The sequence below is a fragment of the Hyla sarda genome, chromosome 3, assembly GCF_029499605.1.
Source record: "Hyla sarda isolate aHylSar1 chromosome 3, aHylSar1.hap1, whole genome shotgun sequence".
Taxonomy (NCBI): Eukaryota; Metazoa; Chordata; class Amphibia; order Anura; family Hylidae; genus Hyla; species Hyla sarda.
In genome coordinates, this window is record NC_079191.1 from 310,457,454 (window position 1) to 310,479,247 (window position 21,794).

The 21,794-nt window shown below is 43.4% G+C and overlaps 1 protein-coding gene across 1 annotated transcript in view; it reads right to left on the reverse strand.

Annotated features, from left to right (window-relative positions):
- CNKSR3 (CNKSR family member 3) overlaps positions 1-21,794 on the reverse strand; it is a 128,436-nt gene that overhangs the window by 78,497 nt on the left and 28,145 nt on the right. Inside the window, exon 2 of the mRNA XM_056567037.1 lies at positions 2,635-2,798. Within this exon, the coding sequence (XP_056423012.1) occupies positions 2,635-2,798 (164 nt within the window). The remainder of the gene's footprint in view (positions 1-2,634; positions 2,799-21,794) is intronic.

Sequence of the window (21,794 nt, forward strand, 5' to 3'; positions counted from 1 at the left end):
ACTGGTTCTTGATAAAAGGAAATGAGTAGGAAATTGTAAAAGACGTAATACAGCCTTAGGATCTAGCACTGAACCAGTTCTGTTTTATTTTCTGGTAAAACATGTAAGACAATAGGCCAGATAAGAAATAAAAGCTTTAGGATGCGTCTTTCTTCTAGTGCAAGATACAATATCACACTGTACACATCCGCTCATCTCAGAGGTATAATGTTACAGCACTGTAAATGCTGAGTACACTTGGCCTAAGTTTCGCTCTTGATACTTGCAAATACATTTTTGATAAAAGTTAAATTATAAGAAGCCATGTGACTGGCCAAATAGGAAAAGGGTTCACTTATTACCAGGGGCTACGCCTAAAATAAAAATAAAATAAGCAGGTAGACAGTATTAAAAATACTATGCAGCATTAAGATCTATTTACTTATTGTTTTATTCCCCCATGGAAAAGTATATGTTAAGTGAATTCCCTGATGTATGCCTCCGATGAAAGACTCTTATATATGCCATAAACATTGCACAAGCATATATATATGCCGCCTACCCATTGTAAAAAATCTATAATGCACTGTATAGCTTTCTGTATTGTATGCCTATAAAGAGACTGTAGTTTACAAAAAGCGATATGCTGATGCATACCGGCCTGAAGGGACAACCTTTTGGCATATGTCATGTGAATAGGGTTCTATGGATTCAGTTGGTGTAATTATATGCTAGGAGCTTTCAGGGAGCAATTTTTGCATAAGGTAGGGGAAAAATAAAATGTGAACAGAGCACTGTAACTGAGAAAAAGTAGATAGGTTTTAGAAACAAAGATCACTTGATGCTATAAACAGAACGAGTTCATATTCTGCACAGTAAAAGCTATTTCCATTTTAAGAAAAACTGGGCAGAGCGATAAAAAAACCAAAGAGTGCGACAAGTAGATGGGAATGTGCTCTAGTAATGAGAATGGAATTGTTGGACATTCTTTCCTATCACTCATTGAGAGGTCATTGTATATATTTGGTGCTATGATTCAGTTTACCATTTAGGAAATGTTTTATTTTCTATTAATAAAGGTCTATATGTCACTATAATAATAAAACTTAGAGGCTTTTCATGGACTTATAGTTATGAACTCAGCATAAGATACTACACCACATTGCACTTTCATCTTAAAGGGGTACTCCTAGGAAGTTAAGAAACATAAAAATGCCCCAAAGCCACCATGGACGTTTCTATGTAAAGTATTATGCAACAAACATGTTCAGTTACTTTCTCCACTTAATGACGCTCCTGGTTCTCTTACATTAATTGATAATATAGGAAAGAAAAGAAAGACACCAGGGACGCCCTCATGAGGACCTTTAAAGAACAGTGAAATAGTAAGAAATTTGGGCTCCTTACCCTTAGGTGTTGTGCTTAGAGTACAACACCTACAATAGCATTTCGACAATGAAACCCGGGCAGCCGCCAAAAGGAAGTTCCGGAGATGACAGTAGTCAGTCCGGTATATGCACAAAGATTTGAAGAAATGAAAACTTGCTTCCCTTGATAAAGGTGCTTGTCCCAGGATGTATGATATAACGTTTTATTATGTCAGCAACGCGTTTCAATCCTGAACAAGGATCTTCGTCAGGCATTCGTGCAACAAGTGATGTCACTTGTTGCACGAATGGTATGATATTTACTGTACTTATAATACTATTTGTATGTATTTCTTTGTGTTTCCAACCTAATATGGTTACATCTTTGTTAGTAATTCTGGGCTCCCCTGAGGGGGTTGCTCCCAGTGCTGTTCTGCCTTTGTATTTTCCATTTAAAAATGTTAAATAAAGGCTTTGAAACTATAACTAAACACTGCACTATTGTGATGTATGTTCTCTGGGTATGTATGGAGTGCCCTAAGCATTCTCTTTTAGCACATAGTCCAAACCAAACTAACCAGTTGTTTGGAACTGATATGAATCAATGAAAAGAGGCCACCAGTGAAAAATTCCCAGAAAACCCTTTAAACAAAACCAAATATGACTTTAAAACAGACTTGTAAATGATCTAAAAGGAGAAAAGATTTCTAACAATGATATAAAAGTAAAGCAACTGGTGGACAGGAAGCATCATAAAGTGATTTTAAATAAACAAAGTCTTGACAAAGAAAATTCTTTCATGTTCGGGTGTGTCATTCATATGCACCCTGAGTGACTTTTCAGCTTATCTAGAAAATTTTTCCAGATGTGGGAAAGTTTACACCGAGAATCAGATATTAAAGAGAAACTCCTTTAGATATAAAAGCCTTGTCCTGGATTCTTGCCTGGTCGCCTCTTAGACACACATACAAAAAAAGGAAATACCAAGTTATCTTTGTTCCAGGTCAGGAAGAGGGTCATTAAATTAGTTTTCCAGGATATTAAATAGATGTTCCAGCCTCTAACCCAGACTTAAGGCCCCATGGATCAACATGAAGAAGAAAGAGTACCCCGGTCAATGATGTCCATACAAGTGTGACGCCTGGCACTGCACCACACTCATTCCATTCAAATGAATATGCTGAACTGCAGTATCAGGTACCATCGGTGTACATATTGGCAAGAAGGAGCAATAAATCAAAAATGGTCATGTAGAGGTCAACTTTGTGCAGAGCATTCAACTACTCACCAAGGCACAGAGAAGATCAACAGCCTCGAGAACAAGTTCCTGATGACCAATTCGTGTCACTCCAAGTTCTTCCAGATCCTGATGAGATATCTTTAGGAGCTGTTCACCATTAATCTTCTCCCTTTCTACACTGGGAACATAAACCTGTAAGGAGTCATCAAGTCCTACAATAAAAGAAAAAGCTGTAAGCTGTAGGTTTTTTGATAGTTTTTTCATATCATTTTATAAGATCAATTCATCAGAAAATGATAAGTAGAACAAAATAATGTATCAAGTATATCCTAAAATAATAGGAATTGTTAATCAAAACTGTCTGAAAGTATACCTGGGCTTGCTGCTCATAGCAACTAATCACAGCTCAGCTTTTATTTCTGAAACTGTCAAGGAAAAATGAATGCTGTGTTGTTACTATGGGCAACAAGCTTATTTCTCAAATTTTTATTAAAGAGGCCCAATATGTTTAGACATTTCAAGGACTATGAATAAATTGATAACCCATTATTACCCTTCCTCCGGTACCTCTGGGGTTCGACACCCTGATGCTGTCCAATGACTGATGATAAGGACACACCCTATTGACAGCAGGTCGATGCAGAATAAGAAAATATGTCAGCCCTTTTTATAATATAATGAATGCAACTTATTATTAAAACAGACATGCCAGAAGACCTGAGGGGTACTTTTTTACAAAATTTCAACAGCTCAGATAGAACAGTGAGCCCATAGTGAGAAATGAAGAAAAGGTAAGTGTAGTACGGACTAGTTTACATCTTTACACCTTGCCTCTATCATTCAGAACTATTTTGATCCAAAGGTCAGTTAATTATCCCAGATGTCTATTTTAGTTTAGTTAAAAAAGAATTAATGAATTTATGAAATAATTTCCACACACAGGAGAATTATATAATAAAAAATTACATTTGTATATTCACACTTATGTAACAATTGTGTCATTGTATCGCTTTATTTTAAACTATTGGGGTATAATAGAGTATGCCTAACCAAAAGCAGATGAACAGAAAGGGGAAGAAGGATAAAAGGTGCTCTCCAGCTATTATATAATAGTCAGCTCTGTTGTATTTTTTGTATTGATAAGAGGCTATGGTAACCCTGTATTGCTGAGGTAGTTGACCCAAGGTTGACGCTCTTTTTTTTAAATAAAACTTTCCATGGTATTTAATCCAATGCATGTGATTTTTTATAAAGCAGAATTCCTGATATCTGTGACAGCTAAGAATAATACAGAAAGGTATTTTTGCTGGGCCGCAATAAGTATTCTTGCTGCCATACATTTATGTAGGGACATGTCCACCTATAAATTGGCATCCTCTCCAAAAAATGGAGAGAATGTTGGGAAGATAGCATGTAGCTGATCTGGGGCTAGATATGCTCTATGGAATATTTCAAGATAAGGTGGTTTCCTTTAAAAAATCTCAATGATGACATCTAGACAGAGAGAAGGTAACATTCAAGGTCTTGCTCCCACTAAGTCATGAAGGGAAGTTTATTTTCTGGGGAGGGGGGGAAGGTTCCTGTGAGCAATGAATCTTGAAAGCAGTTGGTTTTGTTCTCTATCTGAGGTCTTAGCAACATTTCAGAATAAATAAAAACATGACTCCTGAGGGATTCTTCATGAGGTCGGTCGAGCTTGTCCATGCATTGCTGTTTGGGTATGGATGTCCGTTTTTCCTGGCAGAGATATATTGCATTTACTATTTCTATGTTCAAGTGGCCAGAGGCTATTGATACTAATTGGGAGACAGATCATGCCAGACTTTTCTTGAAGAGGAAACTAAACTCCTGTCTACAAAGCATAAAGACAACCTAAAACAATAGCTTGACATATTCTTAAAGTGCAACTGTCATGAGATTTTAGCCCCCCCAGACTACTACAATGTTCTTACAGATGTCCATACCTTTTATGGGTTTTCCTCCTTCTTTTATAACTTATAAAATACATTTATTCAGCAGTCTGGCACAGTTGGATAGGCGTGGCTTGGGGGTCCGCAAAGCCCCGCTGCTGCTATTCTCTCCTTTCAGCACTGGGATCGCTGTGTAGTAAGACACAGCGCATTCACAGCGCATGCACCCCTCCTGACGTGCATGCACCACCGCCCCCCAAAATTGACAGAGCGAGCGCTCGCTCCCGCTGCCTATGCCCTCACTGCACAGGTGCAGTACTAGAGGAAGGGAGGGGTGCATGCACTGATTCTTACTACACAGCGATCCCAGCACAGAAAGGAGAAGATAGGCATGGCGGCGCGGGGCTTTGCCTGTTTACAGATTGTGGACTTTCTGTTGGACTTGGCTTGCAGCATCAGCTGAATCTAGCTGCATTATAAGTTGTTGCCAATGTGAGTGCACATGGCAAAAAACAGTTTATTCCTTTAAAGAGTAGCTGCTCCCACCATCCTTTTTTTTCTTTCTGTTCCTGCCTATTGCCTATCTATCCCTAACCCCCTCACTGCTTTTAATATTTTTTTTTACTATATTAAAAATGCCTTTTTGTCGGCCTGGTACTGTGCTCACTTACAAGGCAGACTTCCCCAGCAGGCGCAGCGTCACTGATGCCTGCTGGGGCCGACACTTCCGCCCTTAGTTCACCCATACAGGGTGCCTACAGCTGTTTCACCACTACAACTCCCAGCTTGCCCTGACATCTACTGGCTGTCAGGGCATGCTGGGAGTTGTAGTGGTGAAACAACTGGAGGCACCCTGTGTTGAAAAAATAACTTTGTTAGCGCCGCGGCGCTACCCCGAACCCCGCTCTCTCCCCCCTCTGTTGAAATCAATAGTTTTGTATGGGCCGCGGCGCTACCCCGAACCCTGTTCTCTCCCCCCCTCTGCTGAAATCAATAGTTTTGTATGGGCCTCTGCGCTACCCTGAACCCTGCTCCTCCCCCCCTCTGTTGAAATCAATAGTTTTGTAAGGGCCGCGGCACTACCCCGAACCCCACTCTCTCTCCCCCCCTGTTGAAATCAATAGTTTTGTATGGGCCGCGGCACTACCCCGCTCCCCCCCCCCCACTCTGTTGAAATCAATAGTTGCCGCAGCGCTACCCCGAACCCAGCCTCCCCCCCCCCCCCCCAGCCATACCCGAGTGCAGAGCAGCAGCAGCGGCACGTATATACCGGGAGGCGGGACCGGCGTGTGAGGCCAGGTTGCCAATGCGCTCACAGCTCTCGCTCCCGCCTGTCTGATTGACAGGCAGGGAGCGAGCGCAGGCTGAATGAATTAGGAACAATTAGGGAGACCCCTAGTGGCCGGTTTTCAACATTAAAATAAGCTATTTTAATGAAAAAAATATATAGATTTATATTAGAGATATGTTGTAGTACATAAGTACTACAACATATAAAAAAAAAGGTTTGGTGACAGTGGCCATTTAAAGATTAGTCAGAAGCAAGCCTAGTACATTGTAAGGAGGAGGACTTTTACTGTTTCCTCCACTTTTTTTCATTCCGTGTGCCATATGTGCTTCATTGTTTGCAGAGTGCAGTTCCTCCTTATAGTACTATTTATAGATACAACCCTTTGTGGCAGTTGTCTACCTATATTACACAGCTATTTATTACTCCTTCCTGTATAGTATATTTATGTGGTGGTGGGGTATCAGAGTCAGCTAACATGACTTTGTAAATTGGGAGGAGGCGCCCTACACTGTGACTCAGGCTGTTTAAGTAACCTCAAATTATGATACAGTGCAATATTACTACAGCACAAGTCACTGTATGTGGGACCCTCTCGCTTATATGATAGTTTTGCACATGACCCTACTGATGTTATGGGAAGAAAAGGTAGTGGAATTTTAAAAGACACTCTATATGGTATATTGTTTGGTTGTGTATTTAATAAAGGTTTATTTTTAAAGAAACTCCATAGTTTCTTCCCCTGTGCCACTGGGAAATTGCATATATCACAGACTTGCATATATATATATATATATATATATATATATATAGTTAAATTGCCCTGCCCAAGGCAATAAAAACCCTTGTAGTTCATTGTGGTTTTGATGGGATAATACGCACAAAAAAGAAAATAAATAATAACTTTTGAGTTTAGTGGCCATTTTATCTATTTTTCTCTGCATCATTATACATTTAGATATATATTTTCATTCCATTCACAATAACATCCCTTACACAAAGCAATAGAGCTGTCACTCCTAACATTTTGTCATTCATACAGTGCTTTACACTGTAAGGAAACTAGAAATAGAAAATGGACAAGATAAAATATCTAGTAGAGGCTAAACAATCTTTATAGTACACATAGTGCAAACCTCAATCCCCATCAGGCATTTAGCAAAGGGCCTTAAATATTAAACACATTTACGTCTGTGAACAATGCAGCCTATCAGATTTCAGCAGCTACTGCTAAAGTTCACATGGATTGTGTTGCCACTCAGCTAGTAAGATATCTGGTACCACAGATAATATTCAATTGACTTTCCATTGCTGGATAGCCCTTATCTTTTATTCTTTCGGTGACTTATGTGAAAAAAATCTAATGACCTTCCGAAGTACAGCAAGCTTTCCCTGTCCCTGTCTGTTGTGTTATTTCATTTAGAGCTCCAAGTCCATTGAGAACATGGTAGGGATATTTTCTTGAAAGTTATTAAATCAACAACCCCCAATGTGCTATTGTCAAAAAGGGTGTAGTAAAAGAGGAAAGGGTCATGCTAGGTGTGGACAAAGAATGGTATAAGTGAACAAGGGCATGTGTAAAAGGTTAGAAAAATATATTTTAGAATGGAAAGGAGTGGTCCCTTCATGAGCTTTGCCCAACTCACGTTAAGTAGCATCTAAGCATCGCCAGGGTGCCCACAAGTCATCTTGTCAGGCCTCCTTGTATATGATACATATTTGAATGATGCACTTGACAGCTTCATTATGCCTCACTACACTATCATAGAGCTGGGCGGTATGACCAAAAATGTGTATCACGGTATTTTTGTAAGTTATGGCGGCTCCACGGTATTTAACAGTTCTTTCCACCCCCCACCCCCCCAATCATGTGACCTGTGGACGCTGCTTCTCCCCGTCCCCCCGGTTTGTCAGCCCAGCGCTGCGGCTGTCCCCGAACTAATGATATGTCACCCGCGAGTGCTGCTTCTCCCCCCCCCCCCCCCCCAAATAATTATCAACGGCTGCCCTGTACTGTGCCCGGAATGCAAAAATAAACAAAATAAACTTTAACTCACCTTCCGACATTCCCCGTTACCAGCCAGCCGGCTCCTTACATGACAGTGGGCTCAGCCTATCACCGGCCGAGGCAGGACATCGCTGCGGCCGGTGATAGGCTGACAGCTCTGTGACGTTCCCATCCCCAGGACCGCAGCGGAGGGACCGTGAGGCCGGTAACAGGGAACATCGGAAGGGGAGTTAAAGTTTATTATGTTTATTTTTGCAGCCCGGGCACAGGATAGTACAGTACAGCGGCTGATAATTATTATTTGGGGGGGGAGAGAAGCAGCGCTCGCGGGTGACATATGATTAGTTCCCCGATGTGGGGGACAGCCGCAGCGGCTGATAATTCATTCATTCGAGGGGGGGGGGCCCAACCGGTATTGCAGTATGGGAAAAATTCATATCGTGCAGGAAAATTTTTTAGGTATTCAGTATGAACCGGTATACCGCCCAGCACTACACTATCAGACTAAAATATCTCCCCATGTATTGCCAGCATTAGGCTAGGGTTATCTGGCAAACATGACCTACCACAATGAAAGACAGCACTTTTTTTTGTCAATGATGTGACTAGTGGAATAAATATATAAACCATGTTTCAAAATGAAATTGCCAAAATAAATATAAATGCAGAACATGCAAAGCAAACATGCACCATAGATATGACAACTTAGTTATTTTGGCAATAAGGACTAGAGACCATACACCTTAGACTAAAGTCATCTTGTCTCAAATGGGGCCCACAATCTAATATATTTCCTATCTCTAATACATACACTAGGTCAGTTTTATAGGAAGCCAAGAATACTTCTGCAGTGTGGGGAAAACTTAAGTGCATGGAAGAAACTCTTTGAACACAATAAAAACATACACTGACTCAAATAATGACTATTCACCTTAGACATAAGAATGCTGGGCACCTTTGGATTTAGAACCCAGAGCACTTTTAGTTCAAAGCATGCTTGTACATCTGTGCCTTTAGGATTCTCTGATCTCACAAGAAAATCATCCTAGAGAGTTGAATTTCAACGCCAGCGGGATGTGCAGTTTCTAATTCATTACTGACTTAACATAACACATTCTGTCCTCTAATTCCCACCGCTACCACATTTTATTGCAGGCTAGCTGGGCAGTATGGCCAAATATGTGTATCGCTGCCTCCTTGTCCTCCTGTTTGTTGCGGCCGCCGGCATTGACACTCTCTATACTGTGCGGTATCCTTATGCTGTATCCCTATGCCCAGGCTGCAAAAAGTAAACAAAATAAACTAACGCATGTTCCGACGTCCGCCTTACGCTGGGGACGTGAACCTCGGCAGCCGTCAGCCTATCACCGGCCGCAGCGATGTTCCGGTGATGTCGGCTTCTTACATGACAGTGGGCTCAGACTATCACCGGGCAAAGCGGAACATCGCTGCGGCCGGCGTTAGGCTGACGGCTGTCCGGCGTTCCATTCCCTGGGAAGCTGGTCCGGACCGACGGGGAAGGTGAGTTAAAGTTTATTTTGTTTACCTTTTGCAGCCCGGGCATAGGGATACAGTATAGAACAGTGGTCTTCAACCTGCGGACCTCCAGATGTAGGAAAACTACAACTCCAGGCATGCTGGGAGTTGTAGTTTTGCAACATCTGGAGGTTGAACACCACTGGTATAGAGTGTCAGCGCCGGCAGCCGCAACAAACAGGAGGACCAGGAGGGCTTGCGGGTGACATATGTGAGTAGTAGCGCTCAGCTGATAATTAATTGGGGGGGCAGAACAGCGCTCGCGGGTCACATTTGATTAGTTCCCCGATGGGAACAGCGCAGCGCTGGGCTGATAATTCATTAATTCCCGAGGGGGAGGGGCCAAACCGGTATTGCGGTATGGGTTAAAATTGGGGGGGCTGATAATTAATTGGGGGGGGGGGGGGGAGAAGCAGAACAGCGCTCGCGGGTCACATATGATTAGTTCCCCGGGAGTGGGATGGGCGACATGAGTCGCCCATCCCACTCCCCCACCCCCCCTGCTCCTGTCCGCTCTCCCGCACTCCATGAGAATGCCAAGATTTTCTTGATGCAATAAAGAAGCCTTTCTCTATCAAAGACCGGGTGAGGGCTCCATTTTTCTATATCTTTGCACTGGATCCAGGTGATAATAGTCACCATTTTCATATGTGGGCTGTAACTGAACTACTAACTACAATATGTAGGCATTAACTGAAACAGAGGTATAGGAGGCTTAGAATTGGGTAAGGAACAGCCAAACTGCTGCAAAGAAGATGATGTGAAAGACAGTGTCACAGGTCAGACACCATGGCAAGACTGAGCGGTAACAAGACACAAGGTAGTTACACTCTACCAGCAAGGTCTCTCCTAGGCAGAAATTTCAAAACAGACTGGGGTTTCAAGATGTAAAATTCAAGACAAGTCATGCTTATGTTCCTCCACAATTGTCCGAAAGTGAAATGCATGGGAGAATTGCAGCTAAAAAACATTCTTTTAAAGGGGTACTCCGGTGAAAACCTTTTTTCTTTTAAATCAACTGGTGCCAGAAAGTTAAACATATTTGTAAATTATTTCTATTAAAAAAGCTTAATCCTTCCAGTACTTATTAGCTGCTGAATGCTACAGAGGAAATTCCTTTCTTTATGGAACACTGATGACATCGAGCACAGTGCTCTCTGCTGACATCTCTGTCCATTTTAGCAACCATGCATAGCAGACATATGCTAAGGGCAACATGGTGGCTCAGTGGTTAGCACTGCTGCGTTGCAGTGCTGGGGCTTTGGGTTCAAATCCCACTAAGGACAACAATAAATAAAGAGTTATTATTATTATTATTATTATAACATCAGCAGAGAGAACTGTGCTCGTGATGTCATCAGAGAGAATTCCAAAAAGAAAAGAATTTCCTCTGTAGTGTTCAGCAGCTAATAAGTACAGGAAGGATTAAGATTTTTTTAATACAAACAATTTACAAATCTGTTCAACTTTCTGGCACCAGTTGATTTAAAAGAAAAAAGGTTTTCACCGGAGTACCCCTTTAATGTGGAAACAAGGCCAAGGAACTAAACTATGCAAGTAAATATAGGAACTGAGGTGCCGTGCTCTTGACTGATGAGTCAAATGTTTTCATATTTGTCTGTAACAAATAGAAGGTTGCTCACCAAAGGGCTAGAAAGCAGTCCAATAATGAGTGCCTGCAGCGGAATTGCTATGCAAGTTTCGGGCTGCATTTCGGTAAATGAAGTTAAGGATTTGGCCAAGATGAATGGTGTCCTTAGGCTAAGAAATACCAGCAGATACTTATTTATCATGCGTTACCATTAGGGAGACATCTGATGCGTTCCAAATTTATTCTGCAGCAGGACAATTACCCCAAATATACAGCCAATGTGATTAAGAACTATCTTGAGCGTAAATAATCCGGGAAGTGATTATATGGCCCCCAACAGAGCCCTGGTCTCAACATCATCTAGTCTGTCTGCGATTACATGAAGAATCAAAAGGGTTTAACCAAGTCTAAATCCACTTAAGATCTGCGGTTGGTTCTCCAAGATATTTGGAACTTTGAGTTGCCTCAAAAACTATGTGCAAATGTACCTAGAACCGATGCTGTTTTGATGGCAAACAGTAGTCACACAAAATATTGATTTGATTTGGATTTCGATTCTGTTCATTCACTGTGCATTTTGTTTATTGATCAAAATAAACTATTATCACTTCTATTTTTGAAAGCATTCTTACTTTGCATTATTTTACCCCATTTTTAGAACACAAAGTTTATAATAGCATGCCCTGACAGGACTGGCCCATGCAGTAATGAAAAGAGGTGTCACATTTTCATTGACAACATGTTACAGTGGTCCCTCGACATACGATGGCCCCAACATACGATGGTTTCAACATACGATGGGCTCTGAGAACACATCGTATGTTGAATACCGTCTCGACTTACGATGCATCTGAAAGTCGGGCCCTTCCCGTTTCTCCGGCGGCGCTGACTGCCATTTGATCTGCCCTGTTACGCTGAGCTGGCACTCATTTGTCCCCGCTGCTCAGGCCGTCAGTGCGCCGCCCCTGCATCCAATCACCGATGTCTATGGCGCCCTCATCACTACACCGCCCCTGCATCCATTCCCCCCTGCCCTGCACCGCCCTCATCACTACGCCCGTCACCATGCCGCCCCTGCATCCAATCCCCGCTGCCCTGTACCGCCCTCATCACTACGCCCGTCACCATGCCGCCCCTGCATCCAATCCCCACTGCCCTGCACCGCCCTCATCACTACGCCCGTCACCATGCCGCCCCTGCGTCCAATAAACCTGCAGCTTCTGCTACAGCATCTAATCATAGCTGCCCTGTTCATCCGTCGCACACTAGGGGTCAAATGTACCTCTAGTGTGCGCAGTTGCAGGGATATCAGCAAGGTAGTAAGTACAGTACAGTAATGTGTGCAAAACAGTACACACACATATTCACAACATTGCCCCTATTCAGTATTGCCACTTATTTAATACAGTACTATACGGTCTACCTCAGGAACTGGTCACAGCAGGAACAATTAACAGCTTTAAAACAGGATTAGATAAATTCCTGGAACAAAATAACATTAATGCTTATGAAGAAATATAAAATCCCATCCCTTCCCCAATATCGCGCCACACCCCTACCCCTTAATTCCCTGGTTGAACTTGATGGACATATGTCTTTTTTCGACCGTGCTAACTATGTAACTATGTAACTATGTACTGTATATATGGGGCAGTCTGAATGCTGGGACCCCCCAGCGATCTCCCGCACGGGGCCATGGCTCTGCCGGCAGCAGCATGACACCGCACCCGATGTGCCTCCTCCATGTAGTTCTATGGGAGAAGCGGGGATGCAGCATTCGTTCATCCCCGCCTCTCCCATAGAGCTGTATGTGGAGTGGGCCTACTGTCGATCTCAGTAAGGTCGACGCTATGCGCATTAGCCAGCGCACAAGCGGCAATGCCGGGGCACCATTTGGGATATCGCAGGGGTCCCAGCGGTCGGACCCTCCACAATCAAACACTTATCCCCTATCCTGTGGATAGAGGATAAGTGTTATATCACTGGAGATGTCCTTTAAACTGTTTTAAGTTGCTCCTTCTGACTAATAAAAGTAAGGACATGGTTTATCTGTACTCTTTTTGTGGTTATCTTTACCTTCATCCTTCATGTTTTCTTACTTTGGGTTGAAATTTAGGGGACTCAGGAACCATTTACCAGTTATGGTGTCAACATACAATGGTTTCAGGGCTCCGGAACCATTTATCAGTTTTCCATAGAGTTATGGACTCAACATACAATGGTTTCAACATACAATGGTCCTCCCGGAACCAATTAATATTGTATGTTGAGGGACCACTGTATAGCTGTTTGTGTGTGCAGCACCTACCTTGAAAATTGATGGCATCAGGCTATTCTGAGGGAAGAAGGCAAGTCAGCAGAGACAGTCATTCATGTGGATGTTACTTTGACATGTACCTACCTACCAGCATATGGTGTAGCTACATCATTCAGTGTTACATTCATGAAAAGTTTTAGACATTTAACATTTTTTACTGCTACAAACAGAAACTTGCAGTTACAAAACATTACGTACACTACAAAATATGAAATGATATGCATTTTAAAAGCAGAACTCATTACTATCATGTTACAAGACACACCTCATCTTCCCCATAGGGCTTAAAAACAAATATGTTAGGGTCTTAAAGCAATGCCGACAAGCCCTTTTCTTAGAACTTCAAGAAGCATGCAGAAACATGTCCAACACGACTCTTTGTTTCCTGCACTGCTTTCAGTGGTAGTCCATGAGTCCTTTAAGATTCAGCACTGCAGCTTGAGCAGAATTAATAAAGAACGACAATATCTAAATTTACCTACAGGTTTCAGTGTCCCTAAACAGCCCATACTATTTACCCTGAGGGTGCGGTTCATGACATATGTATCCTCTCTGTGGTGTTCTTGAAAATGGCTACATATCCAAACTATCTTATTTCTGAAGTGAAGACGAGTGGCTCCAACCTTCAAATGTTCAATGTGTGCCTTCACTAGGGCTGGGCGGTATGACCAAATGTGTGTATCACAGTATTTTTTTAACTTTTGGCGGTTCCACGGTATATAACGGTATTTCCTAGCCCCTTCCCCCCCAAATTTATTATCAGCCCACATCCCCATCGGGGTAAATACTCACATATCACCCGCAAGAGCTGCCCTCCTCGTCATGTTTGTTGCGGGCCACCGGCGTTGGCACTCTGTACTGTGCGGTATCCCTATGCCCGGGCTGCAAAAGGTAAACAAAATAAACTTTAACGCACCTACGTCGGCCTTACGCTGTGGAGGTGAACGTCGGACAGCCGTCAGCCTATCACAAGGCCGCAGCGATGTTTCGCCTCGACCGGTGATAAGCTGAGCCCACTGTCATGTAAGAAGCCGGCTTCTTACATGACAGTGGGCTCAGCTTATCACCGGCCGAGGCGGAACATCGCTGCGGCCTTGTGATAGGCTGACGGCTGTTCGATGTTCCCGTCCGCAGGAAACAAGTGAGGCCAGTACCGGACCAACGAGGGGTGAGTTAAAGTTTATTTTGTTTATTTTTTGCAGCCCGGGCATAGGGATACCGCACAGAATAGAGCAGTGGTCTCCAACCTGCAGACCTCCAGAACGTCTGGAGGTCCGCAAATTGGAGACCACTGGTATAGAGTGTCAGTGCCGGCGGCCGCAACAAACAGGACGAGGAGGGCAGCGCATTCGGGTGACATGTGAGTACTACCCTGATGGGGACAGTGCTGAGCTGGGCTGATAATTAATTGGAGGGCAGCGCTCGCAGGTCACATAGGATTAGTTCCCCGATGTGGGGACAGCGCAGCGCTGGGCTGATTCATTCATTCCCGAGGGGGAGGGGCCAAACCGGTATTGCGGTATGGGTTAAAATTCATATCGTGCAGCACAAAAATTTCGGTATTCGGTATGAACCGATATACCGCCCAGCCCTATCTTTCACTAAGTTGTTTGCCCTATAATTCACTATGGAAGCCTTTGCCTCGTTGTCTCGTTCCATGCGACACCCTATTTTATGACACACATGTGAGAACACTGGTTTTACTTTGGAATAGTAGAATAGTGGAATGTTGTCTGTTGGAAACCAATAAACACAAGAAGATAAAAATACTTTAGAGACTAGAATTTAGATTTTTGCTTATTGTTACTTTATGTGGAAAATGAAATATTAATAAATGTTTATTTTATTTTTTTTATCCATGACATCATTTATTTTTTAGAATGAGTCAGTTTACTGACATATTTGGTCAGGTTATGCATAACTGGGGACAAAACCGAAGCAAAGGAAAATGAGTTGCTTTTAAACAACCAACTTGGCTGCCTTTATTTTCCATAAAGATGATTACTGTATAAGCAGCAATTTTGGCTCATGTCATAATTGCAGCTAATTCTGAAACCTTTTTTTCCACATGCTGGTTTTGAAAAGTTGCAAAAAAGTTTATCAAGAGTAGGCGAGGTTAATTATTTTCCAACTATTGAATTTAGGGCAAAATGGGTTAAATTTAAAGGGGTATTCCAGGAAAAAAAAACTGGCTCCAGAAAGTTAAACAGATTTGTAAATTACCGTACTTCTATTAAAAAATCTTAATCCTTTCAATAATTATCAGCTGCTGAAGTTGAGTTGTTGTTTTCTGTCTGGCAATAGTGCTCTCTGCTGACATCTCTGCTTGTCTCGAGAACTGCACAGAGTAGAAGAGGTTTGCTATGGGGATTTGCTTCTAAACTGGGCGGTTCCCGAGACAGGTGTCAGCACTTAGATAGAAAAGAACAACTCAACTTCAGCAGCTCATAAGTACTGAAAGGATTAAGATTTTTTTAATAGAAGTAATTTACAAATCTTTTTAACTTTCTGCAGCCAGTTGATATATAAAAAAAAAAAAAGTTTTTTCCTGGATAACCCCTTTAATAAGTGGCATATACCTTGCAATAAACTAGGTGTAAATAACTCCAGCAAACATGTTTTTCCACCTTTGGTTTGTTATGCAGTTTTTGAAACCAAATCCAGGAATGGGTTAAAAGAAGCTGTCGGGTAATTATATAGAACCTGATAACAGTTCAGCCTCCCTGACTGTGTACACCTGGGGGAGATTTATCAAAACCTGTGCAAAGGAAAACTTGCCCAGTTGCCCATAGCAACCAATCAGATCGCTTCTTTCATTTTACAGAGGCCTTGTTAAAAAGGAAAGAAGCGATCTGATTGGTTGCTATGGGCAACTGGGCAACTTTTCCTCTGGACAGGTTTTGATAACTCTCCCCCATGGTCTCTTAGTTTATTGGGGAGACTATAGAGGTAAGGATTATTCCCAGCAGAAATACATGGTACTGGCTTTGACTGGTCATATGATTCTGTACTATGGTTTCATGGCCTTAAAGGGGTACTCCACCCCTAGACATCTTATCCCCTATCCAAATGATAGGGGATAAGATGTCTGATCGCGGGGGTCCCGCTGCTGGGGACCCCCGCAATATAGCATGTGGCACCCACCTGTTTCTTCTCCAGAAGCGCTGGAGGGTCTGGGTCCCGACCACCGGAACGGAAGTCCGTGACGTCACAACTCCGCCCCCGTGTGACCTCACGCCCCGTCCCCTCAAGTCTATGGGAGGGGGCGTGACAGCTCCCGCGATCAAACATCTTATCCCCTATCCTTTGGATAGGGGATAAGATGTCTAGGGGTTGAGTACCCCTTTGATAGCAAAGGGAGAGAAAGCAGGATGAAATCTGAAAGTCAGGATGGTGGCTGATCAGAAGCAGAGGGGAGGCTGGGCTACAAGGCAAGTGCAATATACAAAAAAGAAGTCCAGAATGTGATAGACAAATCTGAAGTGGCTGCAGTGATGGAAAAATGTGTTTTTACTGGACTACTTCTTTTAAAGGGGTACTCCGCCCCTGGCATCTTATCCCCTATCCAAAGGATAGGGGATAAGATGTTAGATCGCCGCGGTCCCGCTGCTGGGGACCCCGGGGATCACCGCTGCGGCACCCCGCCATCATTACTGCACAGAGCGAGTTCGCTCTGTGCATAATGACGGGTGATACAGGGGCTAGAGCAGCGTGACGTCATGGCTCCGCCCCACATGACATCACGGCCCGTCCCCTTAATGCAAGTCTATGGCAGGGGGCGTGACGACCACCACGCCCCCTCCCATAGACTTGTATTGACGGGGGCGGGCAGTGACGTCACGAGGGGCGGAGCCGTGACGTAACGATGCTCCGGCCCCTGTATTGCTTGTCATTACGTGCAGAGCGATCTCGCTCAGCGCAGTAATGATAGCGGGGTGCTGCAGCAGCGATCCCCGGGGTCCCCAGCAGCGGGACCCCGGCGATCTGACATCTTATCCCCTATCCTTTGGATAGGGGATAAGATGTCTAGGGGCGGAGTACCCCTTTAAAGGACATCTGAAGCGTTATAACATTTTTCCCCTATCCACAGGATAGGGGATGTGTTTGATCCCCTGAATCCCCCACAATCTCCTGAACGGGGCCCCGGCATTAGTGCTCAGTGACTACCTAGAGAAGTCGACGGTACACCTCCTCCCCATACAGTTCTATAGGAGAGGCGGAGAGACACGGACACTGCCTCCCCGCCTCGCCCACAGAACTACATGGAGGAGGTGTGTTGACTGCGACGTCACGTTGCGGCCGGCATGCCTCCTGCACGGTAGAGCCACGGTGGAGCCGTGGCCACTTGCAGAAGATCGGATCGATCAAACACTTATCCCCTATCCTATAAGTTGTTTTCGGTCACAGATGGCCTCTAAAAAGAAAAGTATCAGTCTTCCCTATCTATGTCCTACATTTATGATCTGTTCCTGTCTTTTTCTTCAAAAAATGCATCAAAATATTGGCATATAAGTTGGTGAAAAAAAATTGCCAAAATATATTAAAATATTTTAATCACTTTTCATCATGCAAAGATTCAGCTAAGTTTACCAAAAACTGTAGAAAGCGATTATAAAGAAGGAGTAATGAGCAGCATGTGTAGTGTCATACTGTAATGTGATCAGCTGACACTGACTCTTCTTGTTCTAACATAACCTCTGTAAAAAAACATCCGTATTTTAACAAATCCATGTGATCTGGGCTGTGCAGAAAGGAACACCTGCACCACTGGACAAGTCTAGGCAGCTGATCTTAAAATGGTACAGAACATTGTTTTCATGCAATGTTTTCTCACAATGCCCTGCTTGTTAGTAAACGCGACAGCCCCTCACCCACTCAGTGCACTGTTAAAAAAGCACAAGCCATGAATCAGACTGGTGTTTGGATAAAATGGTCGGGACAGCCATGGAATTCGTGCAGTTTGTGGCATGCCAAGCTATTTTTACTTTCTGCATCTGTGTGACTGAACGGTTCCTTAGCACAGAACACATACACAGATGTATTCTCAGCAGGGGTCGCTTTATAGGTCGGGCTGGTCTTCGCACACTCCTGTCCACTATTTTATATTAAAATTACATGACGCTTTTTAAGTATTAACCCCTTAAGGACCGGGTTTTTTTTCCGTTTTTGCATTTTCGTTTTTTGCTCCTTGCCTTTAAAAAATCATAACTCTTTCAATTTTGCACCTAAAAATCCATATGATGGCTTATTTTTTGCGCCACCAATTCTACTTTGTAATGACGTCAGTCATTTTGCCCAAAAATCTACGGTGAAACGGAAAAAAAAATCATTATGCGACAAAATTGAAACAAAAAACGCCGTTTTGTAACTTTTGGGGGCTTCCGTTTCTACGTAGTACACTTTTCGGTAAAAATTACACCTTATCTTTATTCTGTAGGTCCATACGGTTAAAATGATACCCTACTTATATAGGTTTGATTTTGTCGGACTTCTGGAAAAAATCATAACTACATGCAGGAAAATTAATACGTTTAAAATTGTCATTTTCTGACCCCTATAACTTTTTAATTTTTCCGCTTATGGGGCGGTATGAGGGCTCATTTTTTGCGCCGTGATCTGCAGTTTTTAACGGTACCAGTTTTGCATTGATAGGACTTATTGATTTAAATGATATAAAAAGTGATCAAAAATGCACTATTTTGGACTTTGGAATTTTTTTGCGCGCACGCCATTGACCGAGCGGTTTAATTAATGATATATTTTTATAATTTGGACATTTCCGCACGCGGTGATACCATATATGTTTATTTTTATTTACACTGTGTTTTGTTTTTTTTAATGGGAAAAGGGGGGTGATTCAAACTTTTAATAGGGGAGGGGTTAAATGATATTCATTCACTTTTTTTTGCAGTGTTATAGCTCCCATAGGGACCTATAACACTGCACACACTGATCTTTTACATTGATCAGTAGTTTCTCATAGGAAACCAGTGATCGATGATTCTGCCGCATGACTGCTCATGCCTGGATCTCAGGCACTGAGCAGTCATTTGGCGATCGGACAGCGAGGAGGCAGATAGGGGCCCTCCCGCTGTCCTGTAAGCTGTTCAGGATGCCGCGATTTCGCCACGGCTATCCCGAACAGCCCACTGAGTTAACCGGCATGGTTTCACTTTTACTTTTAGCCGCGCGGCTCAGCTCTGAGCGCGCGGCTAAAGGGTTAATAGCGCGCTGCGCCGCGATCGGCGCTGCGCGCTATTAGTGGCAGGTCCCGGCGTCACTATGACGCCGGGCCCGCCGTTATATGATGCGGGGTTACCGTGTAACCCCACATTATATCACGGGAGCAGGACCAAGGACGTACCGGTAAGTCCTTGGTCCTTAAGGGGTTAAAGGGATATTCCAGGCAAAAAAAATTTTTTATATATCAACTGGCTCTGGAAAGTTAAACAGATTTGTAAATTACTTTGATTAAAAAATCTTAATCCTTCCAATAGTTATTAGCTTCTGAAGTTGAGTTGTTGTTTTCTGTCTAACTGCTCTCTGATGACTCACGTCTCGGGAGCTGTCCAGCTCCTATGGGGATATTCTCCCATCATGCACAGCTCCCGAGACGTGACATCATCATTGAGCAGTTAGACAGAAAACTTCAGAAGCTAATAACTATTGGAAGGATTAAGATTTTTTTATTGGAAGTAATTTACAAATCTGTTTAACTTTTCGGAGCCAGTTGATATATAAAAAAAAGTTTTTGCCTGGAATACCCCTTTAACTTAACCTGTGTTTAAAAAGAAAATATACGAGAGTACAAGGGATTGAGAACAGTGCAGGTACATAGGGGGGATATTTATCAAAGGATTTATGTGTTTTTTTAACGTAACTTTGGCGTAATGCTTTGGCGCAGTGTCTTTTTGCGCCAAAGTTTGGCGCATTTTCTCCACTGTCATTTTTACAACTTTATCAAAATCACATGGTCCTGTGTGTGAATTTAACTTTAGTCAGTAATTCATAATTTGCGCCAATCGATCTTTGGCGCAATTTTGCGCCTTTAGGATTTTTTTGGGCGCAAATCCCCGCCAAGAAATTTTGCAAATGGAAAACACACTTAGCAATGTCAGAAAATGTAAAGTATACATAAATACATAATACATAAAAAAAAATTTTTGTGAAAGCAGCGACACCTCCAGGGCTGCGCAATACTATCCTGCGACATAGTTGTCTCTGAGGAACCTTCACCCTCCGTTGAGCCAGCATTGGACATGGCCACACAGGTTCAGGAAAGGTAAGCACTAAAGTAGTGGTCTCCAACCTGCGGACCTCCAGTTGTTGCAAAACTACAACTCCCAGCATGCCCGGACAGCCAACGGCTGTCCGGGCATGCTGGGAATTGTAGGTTTGCAACATCTGGAGGTCCGCAGGTTGAAGACCACTGCACTAAAGTAACCAAAAAAAAAAAAACTACTCAAGTTGAAAATAAAATCCATTTCACATGGTGACTATAAACCCCACAAAAGAAAATAACTCCAGTCACTTGCTGATATACTGCAGGAGGGACCCCGAAATGGCTGCTCTACAGGGTAAAATACGCGTCCTTTGTGGCGGTAAGTTGTGTGTAAAAGGCGCTGTGAACAGCTGATTTCAACATTTGAGCCAAAATTACTAACAACTTGCACCAAATGATAAATTTGGTGCATGTCCACGAAAACCAAAGTGAAAAAAAAAGGGTAAAAAGAAACTTTCAACAGGCAAAATTGATAAATACCCCCCATAGTAAAAGGTGGACAGACTACAGCTAGGGTTGCCACCCTGCCGGTATTTTACCGGCACAGCCGGTATTTTCATCTACATTCCGGGCTGTGCCGGTAAGTTTGGATGAAAAATACCGGCCATGCAATGGCCGGTATTTTTCATTCACTGACAGGGGCGGACGGAGCAGCATCCCCAGAACAGCACTGCTTTCATGTCCGGCTGTACAATGCCCAGGTCTGACACCAGCAGCCTGTGACAGGGAGAGCTCCGTGCGATGACAGGAAGAGATTATACAGTGCTGGGGAGGGGGCGTGACCTCCTGTGTCCTCTCTTCCCCTCCCCCTCCTTGTCTCTGCCCCGTGCAGTCTTACAACCCTCCATAGGCAGAGCAGGGAGGGGAGAGGCCGTGTATTCTGTCTCCATCTGCTGCGCAGGGCGGGTGAGTGTCTGTGTATATATGTGTCTGTGTATATATGTGTCTGTGTATATATATATGTGTGTGTGTGTGTGTGTGTGTGTAGGGGGGGGGGGGGGGGGTAAACTGCCTAATCTGGGGGACAACTATGCTGCCTAATCTGGGGGACAACTATGCTGCCTAATCTGGGGGACAACTATGCTCCTAATCTGGGGGACAACTATGCTGCCTAATCTGGGGGACAACTATGCTGCCTAATCTGGGGGACAACTATGCTGCCTAATCTGGGGGACAACTATGCTGCCTAATCTGGGGGACAACTATGCTGCCTAATCTGGGGGACAACTGTGCTCCTAATCTGGGGGACAATTATGCTCCTAATCTGGGGGACAAC